Source organism: Callorhinus ursinus, unplaced genomic scaffold (genome assembly GCF_003265705.2).
Source record: "Callorhinus ursinus isolate GAN/ISIS: 27379988/994484 unplaced genomic scaffold, GSC_fseal_2.0 scaffold29, whole genome shotgun sequence".
NCBI classification, from domain to species: Eukaryota; Metazoa; Chordata; class Mammalia; order Carnivora; family Otariidae; genus Callorhinus; species Callorhinus ursinus.
This window is the reverse complement of record NW_027397091.1, coordinates 17,235,221-17,251,532: the sequence shown is the minus strand read 5'-3', so window position 1 is coordinate 17,251,532 and position 16,312 is coordinate 17,235,221. Positions and strand designations below refer to the sequence as shown.

At 40.4% G+C, this 16,312-nt stretch overlaps 1 protein-coding gene across 5 annotated transcripts in view; it reads left to right on the top strand.

Moving 5' to 3' along the window:
• The window catches only part of RALGAPA2 (Ral GTPase activating protein catalytic subunit alpha 2), a 341,780-nt gene that overhangs the window by 217,132 nt on the left and 108,336 nt on the right, over positions 1-16,312 (top strand). For all 5 annotated transcript variants that reach the window (XM_025876863.2, XM_025876860.2, XM_025876859.2 and 2 more), the window contains 7 exons: positions 400-510; positions 2,522-2,590; positions 2,875-3,012; positions 5,202-5,385; positions 9,725-10,496; positions 11,324-11,395; positions 15,954-16,077. In XM_025876863.2, coding sequence (XP_025732648.1) covers positions 400-510; positions 2,522-2,590; positions 2,875-3,012; positions 5,202-5,385; positions 9,725-10,496; positions 11,324-11,395; positions 15,954-16,077 — 1,470 coding nt within the window. The remainder of the gene's footprint in view (positions 1-399; positions 511-2,521; positions 2,591-2,874; positions 3,013-5,201; positions 5,386-9,724; positions 10,497-11,323; positions 11,396-15,953; positions 16,078-16,312) is intronic.

Sequence of the window (16,312 nt, the reverse complement as noted above, 5' to 3'; positions counted from 1 at the left end):
GTGAAAATGAGGAAAATTCTTGTAAAATGTCCAGCACATAGGGAATACTCAGTAATGGACTACATTTTAATTTCCTGTAATTGTCAAAACTATGATTTGTGCAATCTGCATGGGGCGTCTGAAATTATGGTTTTAATTTTTCTATGACTGAACAACAGCTACTTGTTTCTGTAGAACATTACATAAATTAATACAGCTAGTCTGGACAAGAGGCAGTTACAGGATGGTGATCATATACAACCTATCTGGTACCAGGACACATTTTTCAAAAATTGAATGCCAAACAAGAAAATGTATCCCTAAATATCGCTGGAAAGAAATGCCTGTTCTTTTCTTCCTCAGGACAAATGTATGTGTTAAGTTTAGTCCTTTCGTTTGGGGTTTTGTTTCCCTTTATAGTTTTCTAACAAAATCGTGGCTCAGGTGGCCTGTGATGTTCTTCAGTTGCTGGTTTCCTACTGGGAAAAGCTTCAGATGTTTGAAACCTCTCTCCCTCGGAAAATTGCAGAAGTAAGTCTTTTCCTGTAATGCTAAAACATAAGCGTTTCCCTCTTACTCTATGCGATATTTAATGAATTACAGATACTCTAATAATTGTTAGAGAACTGTCTGTTACATTGCCATACGAGTCATTCATTTTAAGAGTAAATCGCACTGGCCCTTCTCAGCTGTGATTTCAGGCACTACGTAAAGAAGCCACCAGTGTTCGGGGCAGAGTCTCACACTTGGAGAGTTTGAAAGGCAGACACGACCACAACAAAGAGACCTTTTGTAGATTGGGCTTCATTCATCGAGAGTAATTTGGATGGTGCCAACAAGGAGTAGGCAGCTGGTTATGATGCCCTCTATGCAGGGGCGGGGAGTTGGGGGGACTGTTGTATGAAACAGGAGTCTCTCCCAGACTAAAGCCCTGGACCACGCTTTCTGCCATAGCGTGATTACCCAGCTGTAATGTGATTACTACTGTAATATGCTTGGGGGGAGGGGGATGGCGAGGGTAGTTGGTGGGAGAGAAGGACAGAAGGAACAGGAAGAATCATCCCAGTGATGATATCCTGGAGGTCAGTCACATCTGAGGGTGCTTGCCTGTATAGAGGCAGGTGCCTTCACCTCTGTAGGTGCCTGCATATAAGGCACATCCATCCCTGCCAGTTTTGAAAGCTACACTTTTTGAAACTTGCCCTGTTCTTTACACATCTAGTGGTAACTCTTCAAGGAAATTTGATTTATCTCTGTGTGATATTACAGGGAGAGAAGAAGTGATACTGATTTATTTTCTCTCAGCCCTAGACAGATTTCGCCAATGAGATCACTTAGTTCTCTAGGTGGCCTAGAGTGGAACAGAGCTCTGGACACAGGAATAGCAGATGCTGCAAGTTGTAAAGTTGTGTTTTAGGGCAACTGTGTACAGTTGACCCTTGAACAACACGGATTTGAACTGCATAAGTCCATTTGTATGTGAATTTTTTGTATAAATACAGTAGAGGACTGTAAATGTATTTTCTCTTCCTTGCGATTTTCTTAACATTTTTTTTTCTCTAGCTTACTTTATTGTAAGAATACAGCATAGTATATATACAACATATAAAATATGTACTGATCAACTGTTTATGTTATTGATGAGGCTTCCAGCCAGTAGTAGGAATAGCAGCATCTGCTATTCCTGTGTCCAGAGCTCTGTTCCACTCTAGGCCACCTAGAGAACTAAGTGATCTCACTGGCGAAATCTGTCTAGGGCTGAGAGAAAATAAATCAGTATCACTTCTTCTCTCCCTGTAATATCACACAGAGATAAATCAAATTTCCTTGAAGAGTTACCACTGGATGTGTAAAGAACAGGGCATGTTTCAAAAAGTGTAGCTTTCAAAACTGGCAGGGATGGATGTGCCTTATATGCAGGCACCTACAGAGGTGAAGGCACCTGCCTCTATACAGGCAAGCACCCTCAGATGTGACTGACCTCCAGGATATCATCACTGGGATGATTCTTCCTGTTCCTTCTGTCCTTAGTATTTAAATTTGAGGGAAGTCAGGGGAGTCAGCACCCCTAATCCCTGGGTTGTTCAAAGATGAGTTATAGTTTATCATCAAAAGAGGAATACCTTTGAGAATGCAAGGGGTGTTTTTACACCAGGACAACAGATGGAGACCTGAATGGTTTGTAAGAAAATCAAATGGGAGCATTTTCATAGTTATTTTTGAAAATATTTTTTACTTTCATTGTGTAAAGTGTAGAGGATGATGATGGGAATTGTGTGACCACAGAGAGAAATGTTCCTTCCTCTGGGGCCCCCAGTTTCATCACCAGTAGAGTGGAGTGGAGACTGGGCATGGCTCTATCACTTTCTCCTGATTTTCAGGACCGCAGGGAGCTCTAAACTGGCTCTCTGCTTTTTGTCACCTTTCTCTAGCGAGTTGGCACCAAGCTGGGTTTAGTGCAAGGCCATCTTGGGACTCTTAACGTATGGTTTCCCAAACTATTGCTATGGTCTGTTTCATTGGGGATTTGTCTTTTATGCAGATCCTTGTGGCCACAATTGCTTTTCTTTTACCAAGTGCAGAGTACTCCTCAGCGGAAACAGATAAAAAGGTAGGTGGCACATCAGCTAAGTTTTTTCCAGAGTTTGTTTGTTTGTTTTTTTAATGTAAGACCAAATGATAAATAATGTTCTATATAGGGATATCCTTTATAGTATTCTTCTGTATTGGTCCTAACAGTCTCCCCTGTGAGAACTTTTATTTATTCATTTATTTCTTTTGCATTTGTGTGTCCACTGAATATTATTATACAGGGACAGTTCTGTTGTTTGCTGTTACATGTAGTGAAGTTGGAAAGATTGCAGTGTATGTTACGGGGCATGTCTCCTCTTCCAGTTTATTGTGTCCTTGCTACTCTGCCTCTTGGACTGGTGTATGGCATTGCCGGTGAGCACCCTTCTCCGCCCGGTGTCTGCAGCAGCCCTGGAAGGGCAGCACTCGTCCAGAGGCCCTTTGCTGGACTATATCTATAGGGTGAGTCTCCATTTGGGCCTCAGGGGCATAGAGTATAGACGTAAGCATCAGAGAATTACCAAAATATGTTTTATACATTTACTTATTTGTGCTCTTTTGAAAAGCATATACGGGGGCTGAAGCATTTTAAAAGAAATGAATAATTTAAGTAGTGAAAACAGAGCAGATATTATTGTAGAGAAGCAATGGTTACCAAGTGAAAGAAGCCTGCATTTTCACATGACTTCCATCTTTCAACAACTGCAATTTGACCAGAAACCACCCCCCCAAATTTTCATGTAACATGGTCTATCTCTACTTAACTTTAAAAAGAACTGTTTATATTGTAGGAATATTTATAGCCATAGTTTGACAAAAATCTGCTTATCAATGGAAGAAAAAATATAAAGGTCTCAATAGTCTCTTTGTTTAAAAGATCTTAAGAAATAAATTTTTTTAAGATTTTATTTATTTATTTGAGAGAAAGAGATAGAGATAGCAAGAGAGAGCGCAAGCAGGGAGGCGAGGAAGAAGCAGACTCTCCACTGAGCAGGGAGCCCGACTCAGGGTTCCATCCCAAGACGCTGAGCTCATGACCTGAGCCGATGTTTAACCGACTGAGCCATCTAGGCACCCCGAGATCTTAAGAAATAAATTAAGGAAATATATAACATCAAAGTATTTAGTCTCATCACTTTTATCATACTCAAGATATTTGAATTTCACCCCCTACTGATACGTAGGTATGGTGTTTGCTCTGGACTCTATTATCCTTCTATATTGGCTTTACAGTCCCTCCTGTGAAAGCTTCATTTATGAATTTAGCACTTGTGTATCCATTGAATAATTACTACTAAGTAGAGACAGTTCTGTTAATTTTTTTAGTAACAAACCTTTACTAATAACCTTTATTTTTTTTAAAAGATTTCATTTATTTGAGAGAGAGTGAGCAAGAGAACACAAGCAGGGAGAACAGCAGAGGCAGAGGGAGAAGCAGGTTCCCCACTGAGTAGGGAGCCTGACGCGGGGCTCGATCCCAGGACCCTAAGATCATGACCTGAGCCGAAGGCAGGCGCTTGACCAACTGAGCCACCCAGGGGCCCCTACTAATAACCTTTAAAAAAAAAAATTCCAAGTCATTAACTTATTACTGTGTTGCCTTGTTTTAAAATGTATCTGATACAAAGGAAAAAGACACTTAACATGGTTGAAATTCTACTAAAAAGTATTTTGTATTTTTAAATGGTTTCTTTAGTGGTCAAAAATTTTAATAACTGTTAGGATTCATTAGATACTTCTGTCATCTTTGTGGCTTATAAAACCTATTTGAGGCCTGACTTGACCAAGTAAAGTAGCCACAGTCATTTAAATTTATCTCTTTTCTGATATTTCTTTTCTTAAAAGATTTCTCTTAAAATTGTTTTACCAATAAAAGAGTCACCTCCTAGTTAACATGATTCACAAATTTATTGAATAACATTATTGTATCTTTAAAGGAAACTTTTTATTAAGTATAGTATGCATCCAGACAAGTGCTTCAGTATAAGTGAGAGCTTGATGAATTTTCACAAAGTGATCACACCTGTGAAACCAGATCCCAGCTGCAGAAACTGAATAGCCTTGGTATCCCAGAAGCCCCCATCATGCCTCCCTACTAGTCACTATCTTCATGCACACACCTGGGGTAACCGCTAGCCTGTCTAACAGTATAGATTTTTTTTGTACTTTGTATAGCTGGAATTATGCAATATGTGCTTCTGTGCTTGGCATCCTTCACTCAGCATTATTTCTGAAGGATTCATTCATACTCTTGTGAATAGTTGCAGATTTTTCACTTGTTGCTATTTGGTAATACACAATGAGAGGATCCCATGATTTATATCTGTTGTACTGTTGATGGACATTTGGGTAGTAGAGTTTGGGACCGTAAAAAGAAGATCTGTGAACATTCTGGCGGGCCACAGCAGGACTTAGGGCAAAATCAGCACTTTTTAACTTACACTTTCCTTTTGTCTTGAGAATATATTTATTGGCATTGATGTAAAAGGAGCAAAATAAACTTGCAAATAGCACGAAGATGTTTTAGAATGGAAGGGATTCTATGTCTTCAAGTATTACCTACCTCCTAAGTGCTCTTGTGGGGTGGCAGATTGTCAGGGGACAGGAGGTTCGTCGCATCCACGGCACACATTCCCTTCTGTTTTTCACAGGTTCTGCACTGCTGTGTTTGTGGCTCAAGCACATACACCCAGCAGAGTCACTACACACTGACCCTGGCCGACCTGTCCTCCCCGGATTACGATCCTTTCCTGCCACTGGCAAATGTGAAGAATTCGGAGCCAGTCCAGTATCATTCATCAGCAGATTTGGGCAACCTGCTCACAGTTGAAGAGGGTGAGATTCTTCAGAATATTAATTCTCATGGGCAGGAAAAGGAAAGATTGTAGCCTTTTGCCCATGCTTGCTATATTATTTTTAACAATCTAGTTTTTGGTTTCTAGACTCTTCTGTGATAGCAAATTCTGCCTTCCTTGTTTCTTTTTTTCTCGTTTCTTCACTTCCTCTCTCTTTTCCTATCTTAGCTGAATTTTGTATTGAGGACCTGTATTTTTCAGACCTATGAGACCCACAGAAAAAGGCTTATTTCTATCCTACAGGAACTTTACGTGTAACTGGAGAGACAGGATTAATGCAGGAGGACTTATTTGTGGACCGGTAGCACCATGGGGGCTTCCCGTGGGGAAGGACCTAAGCCAGACTTAGAAGGATGGGCAGACTTTGAAAGGATCTCGTGGAGGGTTGCAGACTAGGAGAGCATTGTAGAGAGGTGGGGATTTACATGCCACAGTTTGAGGATCACTCTGCTGATGGCAGAGGGTCCATTTTAGAATATATGGGTATCGTCAGGATTAGGAACTGCTGTATGTCTTCCTCAACCTCCCTTCTTCCTAAAAGGCAAAGAGCCTATCTCTGGGCCTTGAAATGTGAGTCCAAAGGTAGGTATATCACCTGTACATATGAAATAATTGCATAGAACTAAACACACACATACATAGTACATGTGAAACGAGTAAACTCTGAATATTGATGAATCATATCAAATGTACCATATCATATCAAGATACCAATCAAAATTTCCTGATTGTGATACTGTACTAAAGCTATGCTATGTAAGATATTACCAGGGGGATGAAGGATATTTGGGATCTCTCTGTATCATTTCTTACATGTGCATGTGAATCTTCTATTGTCTCAAAGTTAAAAGTTAAAAAAAAAATGTGGGTGTGGAGTGTTGGATCATCCATGAAAATGTTACAGACTTGGCAAGTTAAAACCTAGGCCCAAGGGTGGAACCTTGGGAGTAAAAACACGTTAAAGAAAAAGGAATGAGGGAATGTCACCATGAAAGCAAAGTCAGGGAATTGGAAAAAGAACCCAGAAAGAGTCAGTTCTGAGAAGTTGAGGGAAGAAAGGGAATAAGGAGCCAAAAAAAGTCAGCAGTCCTAGGTGCTTCAAAAACATCACGGAGAGTGGGAGCTGTTTTGTTTTGTTTCCCAGCTAAGCATTTGGTGGTGAGTTTTGCTGAGTACTTTGGGCATGGAGGTTAGTCTGTAGCCAAAAAGCCTGAGCAGGTGATTTGGGGATGACTGTTCAGACCCCCAAGACATTCTTCTTGTAGGTCCTTTGGTGGACAAAGGAGGGACAGTAACCAGGTGAGGGCACGGAGTCCAGGGCTATGCTTGCAGGACTGCAGAGTCTGGAGTATGGGTTAGGCCGAGAGGAAGACGACAGGCGAGGTGACGATGAAGAGGATGGGAGTGGGAGCACCAGTCATTGGCAAAGGCTCTGGAACCGTCCAGTCCAGGAAAGTTTTATAGAAAACCTCAGACCTTATGCAAGCTTGTCCTAACATAGTTCTGTGGTACTAAAAATAATTGCTTGTACTTCAGAGGCAAAGGAGTTTTAAAATTCACTAACACTTTAAATAAAAAAAGCAAAGCAGTTTAAAAACATATTGGCATGCACAGACACTCTTGCTAAGTGGGTACACCCTCTTAAGAATGAGAGGAAAATTAAAGATGATAGCTGAAGTATTTTAGGTTAAACAAAATGTGCTTGTATTTGAGAGGTTTTTTTCTCATTCAGTGTCATAATTCATCATTCGTAACCAAACTTTTTTCTCACATGTTTCTGGGAAGCAATATTGTATATTTATCTATTATTTTCAAGTGACTCTTTCATTCAGTATTACGTACTATTTGATGTAAATACTACTTTGAAATAGTTACAAGCAAGAGACACATTCAGTTACCAACAGCTGAGGTGGCTGCTGGTCCAGCTCAAGGAAAAGCAAATTTCTCATCATTAATAACTAATTGCTTTAAAAAGAAAGGAAGAGGGGAGCTTTAAAAACTGAAAGTTAAAAGACAAACTAAAATCACTGCTTTTCTATTTCATCTCTAAATGTAGTAAAATAAGACAAATATTTGGATTATATTTTTTCATAGTTTGTGGAAGTTATGAGATTGTTTTCTCGTGAATGGAGTCTAGATTTTCTCTTTATTTTTCAGGGAACCACAGGCAGTTGATGCAGCTGAAGTCTGCCAGGAAAAAAACAGTTTTTACTTCACAAATATTCCCTTTCCCACTTTTCAATACCAAAGATATTTGGAGTTTTTATTGGGTGTGTCACGGTTTATGACTTGATTAGTGTGACTCTAGTTCATCTCCCATTGTAGAATTCAAACACGTTCCTTAAAATACAAATTTGTATGTATCTCAAATTGAAAGCACAACCTATGTAAGTTAAAGCAGAGGAAAGTTGCTTTTCCAATTGTAATTGTCTGTGTTGGGCTTTACCAAATTGGACCTTTGTCATTCGTTCCACAGCCTGCTCCATCGAGTCATCACCACGTGCTGTCTTACACCATAGACTCCTGAACCCCCAGCTGGCCATGCCTTTGTTGTTTGGGGCATTAACATTTCTGACAGAGCGCATATTCATATGGAATGATAAGCATGAATAAAAAGCATCTGTAACTTTTGAAAAAGTTAATATGGACACAAAAGCAAAGGCATTCATAACTGTGATTACAGGGGAATTAGTTGAGGTGTTTAAATTTCTCAGCTGTATGGAAATCATACACTCTTCTACAAGGGTCAAGAAGGACAGTTGAATGTCAGAGATGGATGTAGATGAACTTTGCTTATGAAAACTCAAGTTTTCATGTGAGATTTTATTTTACGTTGTTGAATACAGCGATTTCTTGTTCACTGAATAGCAAAAATTAAGAAGAAATTCAATGAAAAGTCAGGACGATCTTGTTCATTAGTCATCACCGAGGTTCCTATACTCTAGGAGTTGATTGTTTCCTGCTAGGATTTATACATCATACAATTGATGTTTCATAGATAAGTTCACTGAATTTTTAATGTCTGAGAGGGAAGGTGTTTAGCATCAGAAAACATAATTTAGACTTATTTGTGTTTAATTAATATTTGAGTTTTCCGTTGTGAATTTAGAAACCAAGTATTTCCTAAACCTGTAAGCCCAAAGTATAAGTCTTACCTTATTTATCTAGTGATATTTTTTATTGAAATTAAAAATTCATTTTCATTTGTTCTTGGATTAACACACAGTTCTTTTCTAAATTTGGCAGATTACAATTTCCCTGACCACTCTGAAGCTTAAGTGGTTGTCTCCCTCCGTGCTTACAGATTGTTTCTCTGCTTCTCCCTTACCCTGCCAGCATGTCACAGAGCCCACCTTCACCTGCTAGTGTCAGTCTTTCTACACATTTGAAGCCTTAAAAATTTTGTAAGTCAGTTGCTCTTAGGCATTTCATCATCAACTGCAAATTCAGTTAAAACCGATTTCCATGAGTTAATTAATATACCAGATTCTGTTAAATATTTAAAATGCCCAAACAACAAAACATAAATTTTTGCAACGATCTTAAGATTGCTTCGAATCCATCTGTGACGTCATAGGCTTGATACATTTCCTCATCAGTGTCTGTCTTTACGCCGGTGAGGGAAGTGGGGTAACCTCTGTGGCCTGAACCCACAGCCCACCACCTTTCCCACCAGATGCTCTCCAGCTGCAGGTTCCGCCTCCCAGAACTCCCTGAACCATCAGCTCTTTCAGGACCAGGAACTTCTCTCATTTACTGCTGTATCTACAGATTTTTAAGTGTCCCTTTCAGAATGAGATCTTCATGGAAGTTGGTTCTTTTAGCAATCTATTTAATCAAGTTATTTATTTATTATTTATTTATTTATTTATTTAACATATAATGTATTTGTTTCAGGGGTACAGGTCTATGATTCATCAGTCTTATACCCAGTGCTCCCCACAACACATACCCTCCCCAATGTCCATCACCCAGCCACCCCATCTCCCCACCCCCCCAGCAACCCTCAGTTTGTTTCCTGAGATTAAGAGTCTCTTATGGTTTGTCTCCCTCTCTTGTTTCACTTTTTCCTCTCTTTCCCTATAATCCTTTGCCTTGTTTCTTAAATTCCACATATCAGATCATATGATAATTGTCTTTCTCTGGTTGACTTATTTCTAGCAATCTATTTAAATTGTACTTTTAATTCAAATAGAATTAGTGTCAAAAAAGAAAATAGATGAAAAAAATGGCCAGACTAAACCAAATCCAACATTCCGAGTACAGATTTTAAGCTTCCTTCCCCACTGTCTGCTATGTTGCCTTACCCCGGCTCACAGAGCGGAAGAGGAGGAGTTTGGAGCTGATCCCTCTGACCGCCCGCATGGTGATGGCCCACCTGGTGAACCACCTGGGACACTTCCCGCTGCGTGGGGGCCCTGCCGTGCTGCACAGCCTGGTCAGCGAGAACCATGACAACGCGCACGCCGAGGCCCCTGAGCTGTCCTCCGAGGTGTTCCGGAGCCCAAACCTGCAGCTCTTTGTGCTGAATGACAGCACCCTCATCTCCTACCTTCAGACACCCTCTGAAGGGCCAGCAGGCGGCTTGCGGGGGGGCACCCTGTCAGACGTCAGAGTCATTGTACGGGATATCTCAGGGAAGTACTCTTGGGACGGGAAGGTTTTGTATGGACCATTGGAAGGCTGCTTAGCACCCAGTGGCAGAAATCCTGCATTTCTGATTTCGGGCTGGCAACCTCAAGCTTTGGGAGCTCAGAAAGATTTTTCTCAAAGTGAGGAGGGAGATGACGTCCTCGACAAATTACTTGAAAACATTGGCCACACAAGTCCTGAATGCCTTTTACCATCACAGCTAAATCTAAATGAGCCCTCCCCACCCCCGCGGGGAATGAACCGTGACCAGGAGAAGGAAATCATCGAGGTCATTTTGCGCCAGAATGCCCAAGAAGACGACTACATCCAGAGGTGTAACTCTGACTCGGCCATGAAAGTCACCAGCCAGGAGCAGCCCTCACCAGTAGAGCCACAAGGACCCTTTTATTTCTGCAGGTTGTTGCTCGATGACTTGGGGATGAATTCTTGGGACAGAAGGTAACAGTCCTCTCTAGACCTTCACCTACTTTATCATTATGTTTGTGTGTGTGTTCTTGTTCTCAGTTTGGGATTTGAGAAGCACAGAATAGAAATGGAGATTTTTCTTTCTGCATTTACAGCTTATTTTCTACTGCTAAATTAGAGCTACAAGTGAAACTAATTGTGCTGTACTGATGCACAGATTGAATTTCAGGCATCTCGTGTATTTTCAAGGGTACCAGACATTTTCTGTGCATGCGCGCATGCGCGTGTGTTTTAATTACTGCTCTGTCCATCATTGCTTGTGTTGGCACAAAAGATGCAAATGGACTACAAAGATCAATAAGCCACCATCTCACCTTAGGTCTGGTGAAGGAGGTAGACTTGGCACGACTCTGATGAAAGACAGCATGACACAGGAGTCTGAGAGGAACAGTTAATCCAATACGAAGTGTGGGACAGTTATCTGTGGAAGGGGTGGGTTTGAGCTGGGCCCTGACAGTGGAGTGGGGTTTCTAAGGGCAGAGGTAGGGAGAAGGGATTCACAGCAGAGCTGATAGTGAAAAGAGGCACAGGCACACACACATCAGTGAAGCACTCTTTCACCTCAGAGCCATCCTGTGTCAATGGGTAGGGATGGGATGCCATGGAATTTTGATGCCTTTGAATGTCTTAAGGAGAATGGAGTTCATTCTGTGGGCTCAGATCACAAATCTTTCATGACTGAGGAAGGTTATAGATGGGTACGTGGATGGATGAGTGATAGGTTTGTTAATTGATTGATTGGAAATGACAGAATTGGTCTGTGATTACACAACTTTTCTTCCATCTCTTTTTTTTAATAGAAAAAATTTCCATCTGCTGAAGAAAAATTCAAAACTGTTGAGAGAGCTAAAAAATCTGGACTCCCGTCAGTGGTATGTGAAAGTATATCAGACCACTTCCTTCCTATCTCTCATTGTGTGTGTTTGGATGACAGAGCTGCAGGAATGAATACACCTACAGAGACACCCAAAGGTTATTCTGTAACTAGAATCTGGTGACATCTGCACATGCCATACCTTTGGTGTTTTTCCCCTTGAGGAATAAGCTTAACATGCTTGCTATGCTAAGAAGAGGTCATTGCTCCCATCTAATCTGTGTCTTTGGTTGAGGACCTTTTCATGTGGCAGCCAGTGGACATTCATTCTCATTTAATCTCTGTAGCCACCTCTTTCTCCAATGAGGAACAGAGGCTTACCAGGCCCAAACAGCCTACCTGTGCTCACATGTAACCATTTTGTTTAAACCAAGTGAGTCTGACTTCTTAACCCGTGCTTGTGTGCCAATGCACTGGCTATAGTCTCTGCGCTACAACGTGGGCAAGCTTAAAACCAGTGCATTTCAATTAGTAACTCCCTAGTAGTGATTCTTCTTCTCAGAGCTGGTCAAATCTCAGGTCCACCCCTTATCTGTACAATCTTAGAAGCAATTCTCCAGATGAACTCAGGACCAGTTTTTGATTTGGGGAAATGTGTGCTTCCAAACACATCTCAGGCAACAGTAAGTTTTGTGCTTGGTACATAACAGGTACTTAAAAGTCTTGAATAAACTGCTTGTTTAATCTTAGTTTTTTTTTTTTTTAAAAAAAACACCTCATTTTCTAAAAAATAGCTTTTTGTTCCTGTTTTATTCCCTGGAGGAATATCATTAGGTATCTCATTACAGATGAAAAACCTGAAGCCATTATTCCTCACATTGCCCTTCATCATATTCAGTTTCCCAATTGTTGTTATGCTTCTTTTTCACTAGAGGAATAGAGACCAAATTCTCTGTGGAAACTCTGCGAGGGGTTTCTTGTGAAGGACTCAGGGGTTCACTTCTCTCTTCCCCCTTGCCCTCCAGTATTAAACAAGCAGTCACCTGGGCTCCAAACTCAGCTTTTTTTTTTTATAATGTTTTATTTATTTATTCATGAGAGTCAGAGAGAGAGAGAGGCAGAGGCAGAGGGAGAAGCAGGCTCCCTGCCTAGCAGGGAGCCTGATGCAGGACTCAGTCCCAGGACCCTGGGATCATGATCTGAGCTGTAGGCAGACGCTTAACCATCTGAGCCACCCAGGTGCCCCAAAACTCAGCTTTTCAAGCATATGCTGAATTACTCCATGCTTCTTAGTATTAAGTGAATACATTGGTATCTTGTAATTGTGGCCAATTTGTTGAGTGTTAATGCACTTTAGTTGCATGAGATACAATTCAGTGAGCTCTCTAGGGTGCTGTTGCAGTAAAACATGACTTTGGAGAGCTGATCAGCAAATCCTCTGTCCCTTGATTAACCTTCACTTAAAACCCCAACTCCTGGATTTAGTGTCTTCTTGATATCCAAAAAAGGTATTGTACAGGGTGTTTTCAAGGTTCTTTTTGGGAAAAAAAAAGTGGAGTTGGGGACTCTACATATGGGAAATCTAGACAGTCCCATGTATTGGTCAGTTAGTAGGTAAGAACATACCTTGTCCCTCAACTTTTAGTTAGTGTGGCTCTGTTTATTTCTGATACCAATTTATCTCCCTGCTGTCAAGGCATGGTTCCTGCTTAGCATGTTCTTAGGAAAAGTAGAGACTGTCTTGCAACTATCATCCATATACCGTGAAGATAGCGAAGATGTAAAAAGTGTGATGAACGCACATGCAAATCACAGTGGGCTCCTCTTTTAAATATTAATACCTCTTGTCACCACATGGTAAGGTGAAAGTTAAGATCATGTTTTTTTCTTTGTTTGGCTTTTTAATGTGACAGCACAAGGACACTGAGCTATTCTAGTCTATTCCTAATAAGAAAGAAAAATGCATTCTAATGAGGAAGAGGAAATTGTTGATTTTATGTGCGTGCATTCCTGAATTACCTGCTCCTTCATGCATTGGTGGTGCAGCTTATGGATATGAAGAGCTGTTGCTAATTATCATTTCAAAAGCCTGGCTCTAATAAGACCAGACACAGTGTCTGATCCTCGCAGGCTCTCTGTGGTGCTAACATTTTGGAGGATGTGAAATTTGATGAATGTTTACAGCTAAAGGTCACCTTTCCTCACACCTACATCAGTCAGGCAGTCACTGGGGCTTAGCTCTTATGCTCCCATGTTGAGTTAATGAGGACTCAAGGACCTGCGAGCAGCTACAAGATAAAAAGCTTGGACTTTGAGGAGAGTCAACAAAAATGTTTCAGATAAACCTGAGATGGTCTTAATATATGTATAGAATAGCGAACGATCACATGCTGAGGACTTTTGAATATACAGAGAGAGCTGCAGAAAGGAATTGAGTGACTACTTTTTCTCCTTTTGTTGAAAGAGACAGTCTTTGGGTCATAGGTCATGATCTCTGTCATCATCCGAGCCCCCAAGTTATTACAGCTCTGAGAATAAGCTAGTCAGATTCTAGACTGCGGGAGTGTCCTGCTTGTCACTGAGGGAATAAATGGTGTGGCAGTTTCAGGGCTCCATACTGCATTAGGACAAGCTTTCTGACAGTCTGAGAGCACAAGGTCTCTACTCTAGAGCATCAGTCCCCTGGGTCTGTCACCACAAAACTTCCCTCTTCTCGTAGCATCTTCTCGTAGCAACAGTTCCTGTTAAGAGAGGTGCCCCCAACTGTGTACTTGTACCACACCAGGCAGAGCATTCAGGATGTCCACCTTGTCCAGGGGCAGCAGAACAGCACTCATCAAAAGCCTTAAAAGTGGGCAATGACCAAGATTCTTTTTCTATGAATGTATTCGAAGGACATATCAAAGATAATGTTACAGTGTCTTTAAAACTGGAAGCAACTTAAAGGTCCAATGACAAGGATTTGGGATAAGGTGTATTCATGTATGGAATGTTACACAACCATTAAATGGTGACTTTTATGCTATGCATCTTTTACACAAAAAAAGTGTTCACAAATATTTTAAGTGAAAATTATCAGTTGCAAAACAGGGTATAGTAGCTTCTCACTTTTGTATGTGAAAATGCATCCTAAAATGGTAACAGTTGCGATTTCAACATAGAAGCAAAGAACATAAGTGAATTTTTTATTCTTCTCTTTCCTTTCTATATTTTCTAATTTTTCTCTTAAGTACATTTCTTTTACATAAACTGTGGGGGGAATGAATAAGCTACCTAGATAAATAGGAGAGTACTCTCCTCCTTGATTCCTTTTTATGACTTTTTAGTTGAGTTTCATTTCATTCTGCTTATTAAGTAGAAACGTAACTCCTGCAGAAGGAAATATTTGCAAATATGTTAAAATATAGAGCCCAAATTCCACCAGTATAGATGTCTAATCAGATTACAGTGCTAAGATGTTGAACAATTAAGACAATAGAAACATATCCATATTGTTTAACACTTGATATTTTTCCCTATGAGATTTTTCAGAATGCACTGCAAAAATAATAAGGAAGGTAGAACTGCTCTGCAGGTGATAATCCAAACTTTTAGAAAATGGAGACCAGAGTAAAGCTCTTGGATGATGGGGCCATGGAATGAGTGGTTCTTGATGAAAGCCCTGAATTAGCACAGTGTCTTCATGTGTAAACTATCACCAAATTGCCAGGTGAAAGTCTAGTTATTTTGACACTTTACTATAGGGTATAATTTGTAGAAGTTGGTTATTAATATATTTAAATATAGCATCGGGTCATCTGTCAGCAGAGATTTAGCTGAGCAGCTACTATATGCCAAGGACCAGGGTAGATGTACAAAAGGCAAAATGGACTCCTGTCCTCAAAGTACAGGTCATGTTTACTTGATTTAACAGCAAAGCACCCGAAATCCATCATGGAGGTAGTGGGTGAAGGGTTTCTATGGCCTAAGAGGTTCCTCTGGACATCTGTCCACTCTACCTGGTTCCCTCAGATTAGTCAGAACACAGAGTGGGTGCATCTCCTCACAAATAAGGTACCTAAGTGTGTTCTGCTTGGAAGAAGCTTCTGTTTCTCATAAAGTGTTAGCACATTGCACAGTTCCAGTCAGGGAGCTATCCAATATCCTTCTCTCAAAGTGTGTTAAGTAAAATGTAGGCAGTCACATAGACCTAGTCTCAACTGATATCTATGTGAAATGCTTTCACATACATTTTTTTGTGCCAAAAATGTAGAGAATTTGTCACACAGTATGTTCTAACATTCTATTAAATATATCACATGTTCTGAGAGTGATCTCAAGAACCAGACTGCCCTGCTTCAATTCCTGGTCTCCCACTTGCTCTGTGTGCTTTTTGTTTAATTCTCTGTGCTTCCTTTCAACCACCTCTACAAGGGAAGTGATGATAATTACTTGTCTCTTTGTAGTGTTTGCAAAGAGTGAATGAGAATGTGTGTCAAACTTTCTCAGAACAGTGACTGACCCCTAGTAAATTCCCCATAAATATAAGCTCTATATTAGGAGTCATGCTGGTGGCTGTAGTGAAATAAAATTTTAAATATGAGAATTCTAACTCCTTTAAATTTAAAAATTTATAGCCGTGAAACGCACAAAATTGCAGTGTTTTACATTGCTGAAGGTCAAGAAGACAAATGTTCAATCCTCTCCAATGAAAGAGGAAGCCAAGCATATGAAGACTTTGTTGCCGGACTTGGATGGGAGGTAATTCATTTCATTTGGGAGCTGTTTATTGACCAGCACTATTTTAAGGATGTGTGTAAACTGGACATCGATTATACAAGATTTTACATTCAAATCTAGTACAGGTAGCGTTATGGAGTTGATGAATGTATTGAATTTGACATCTTCTGTTAGTTGCTTTTCATGTACTTCATACATGAACTTTTATTTCCCTTAGCTTTTCCTTTAATGTTATTTCATCTGCTTTTTATCCAAA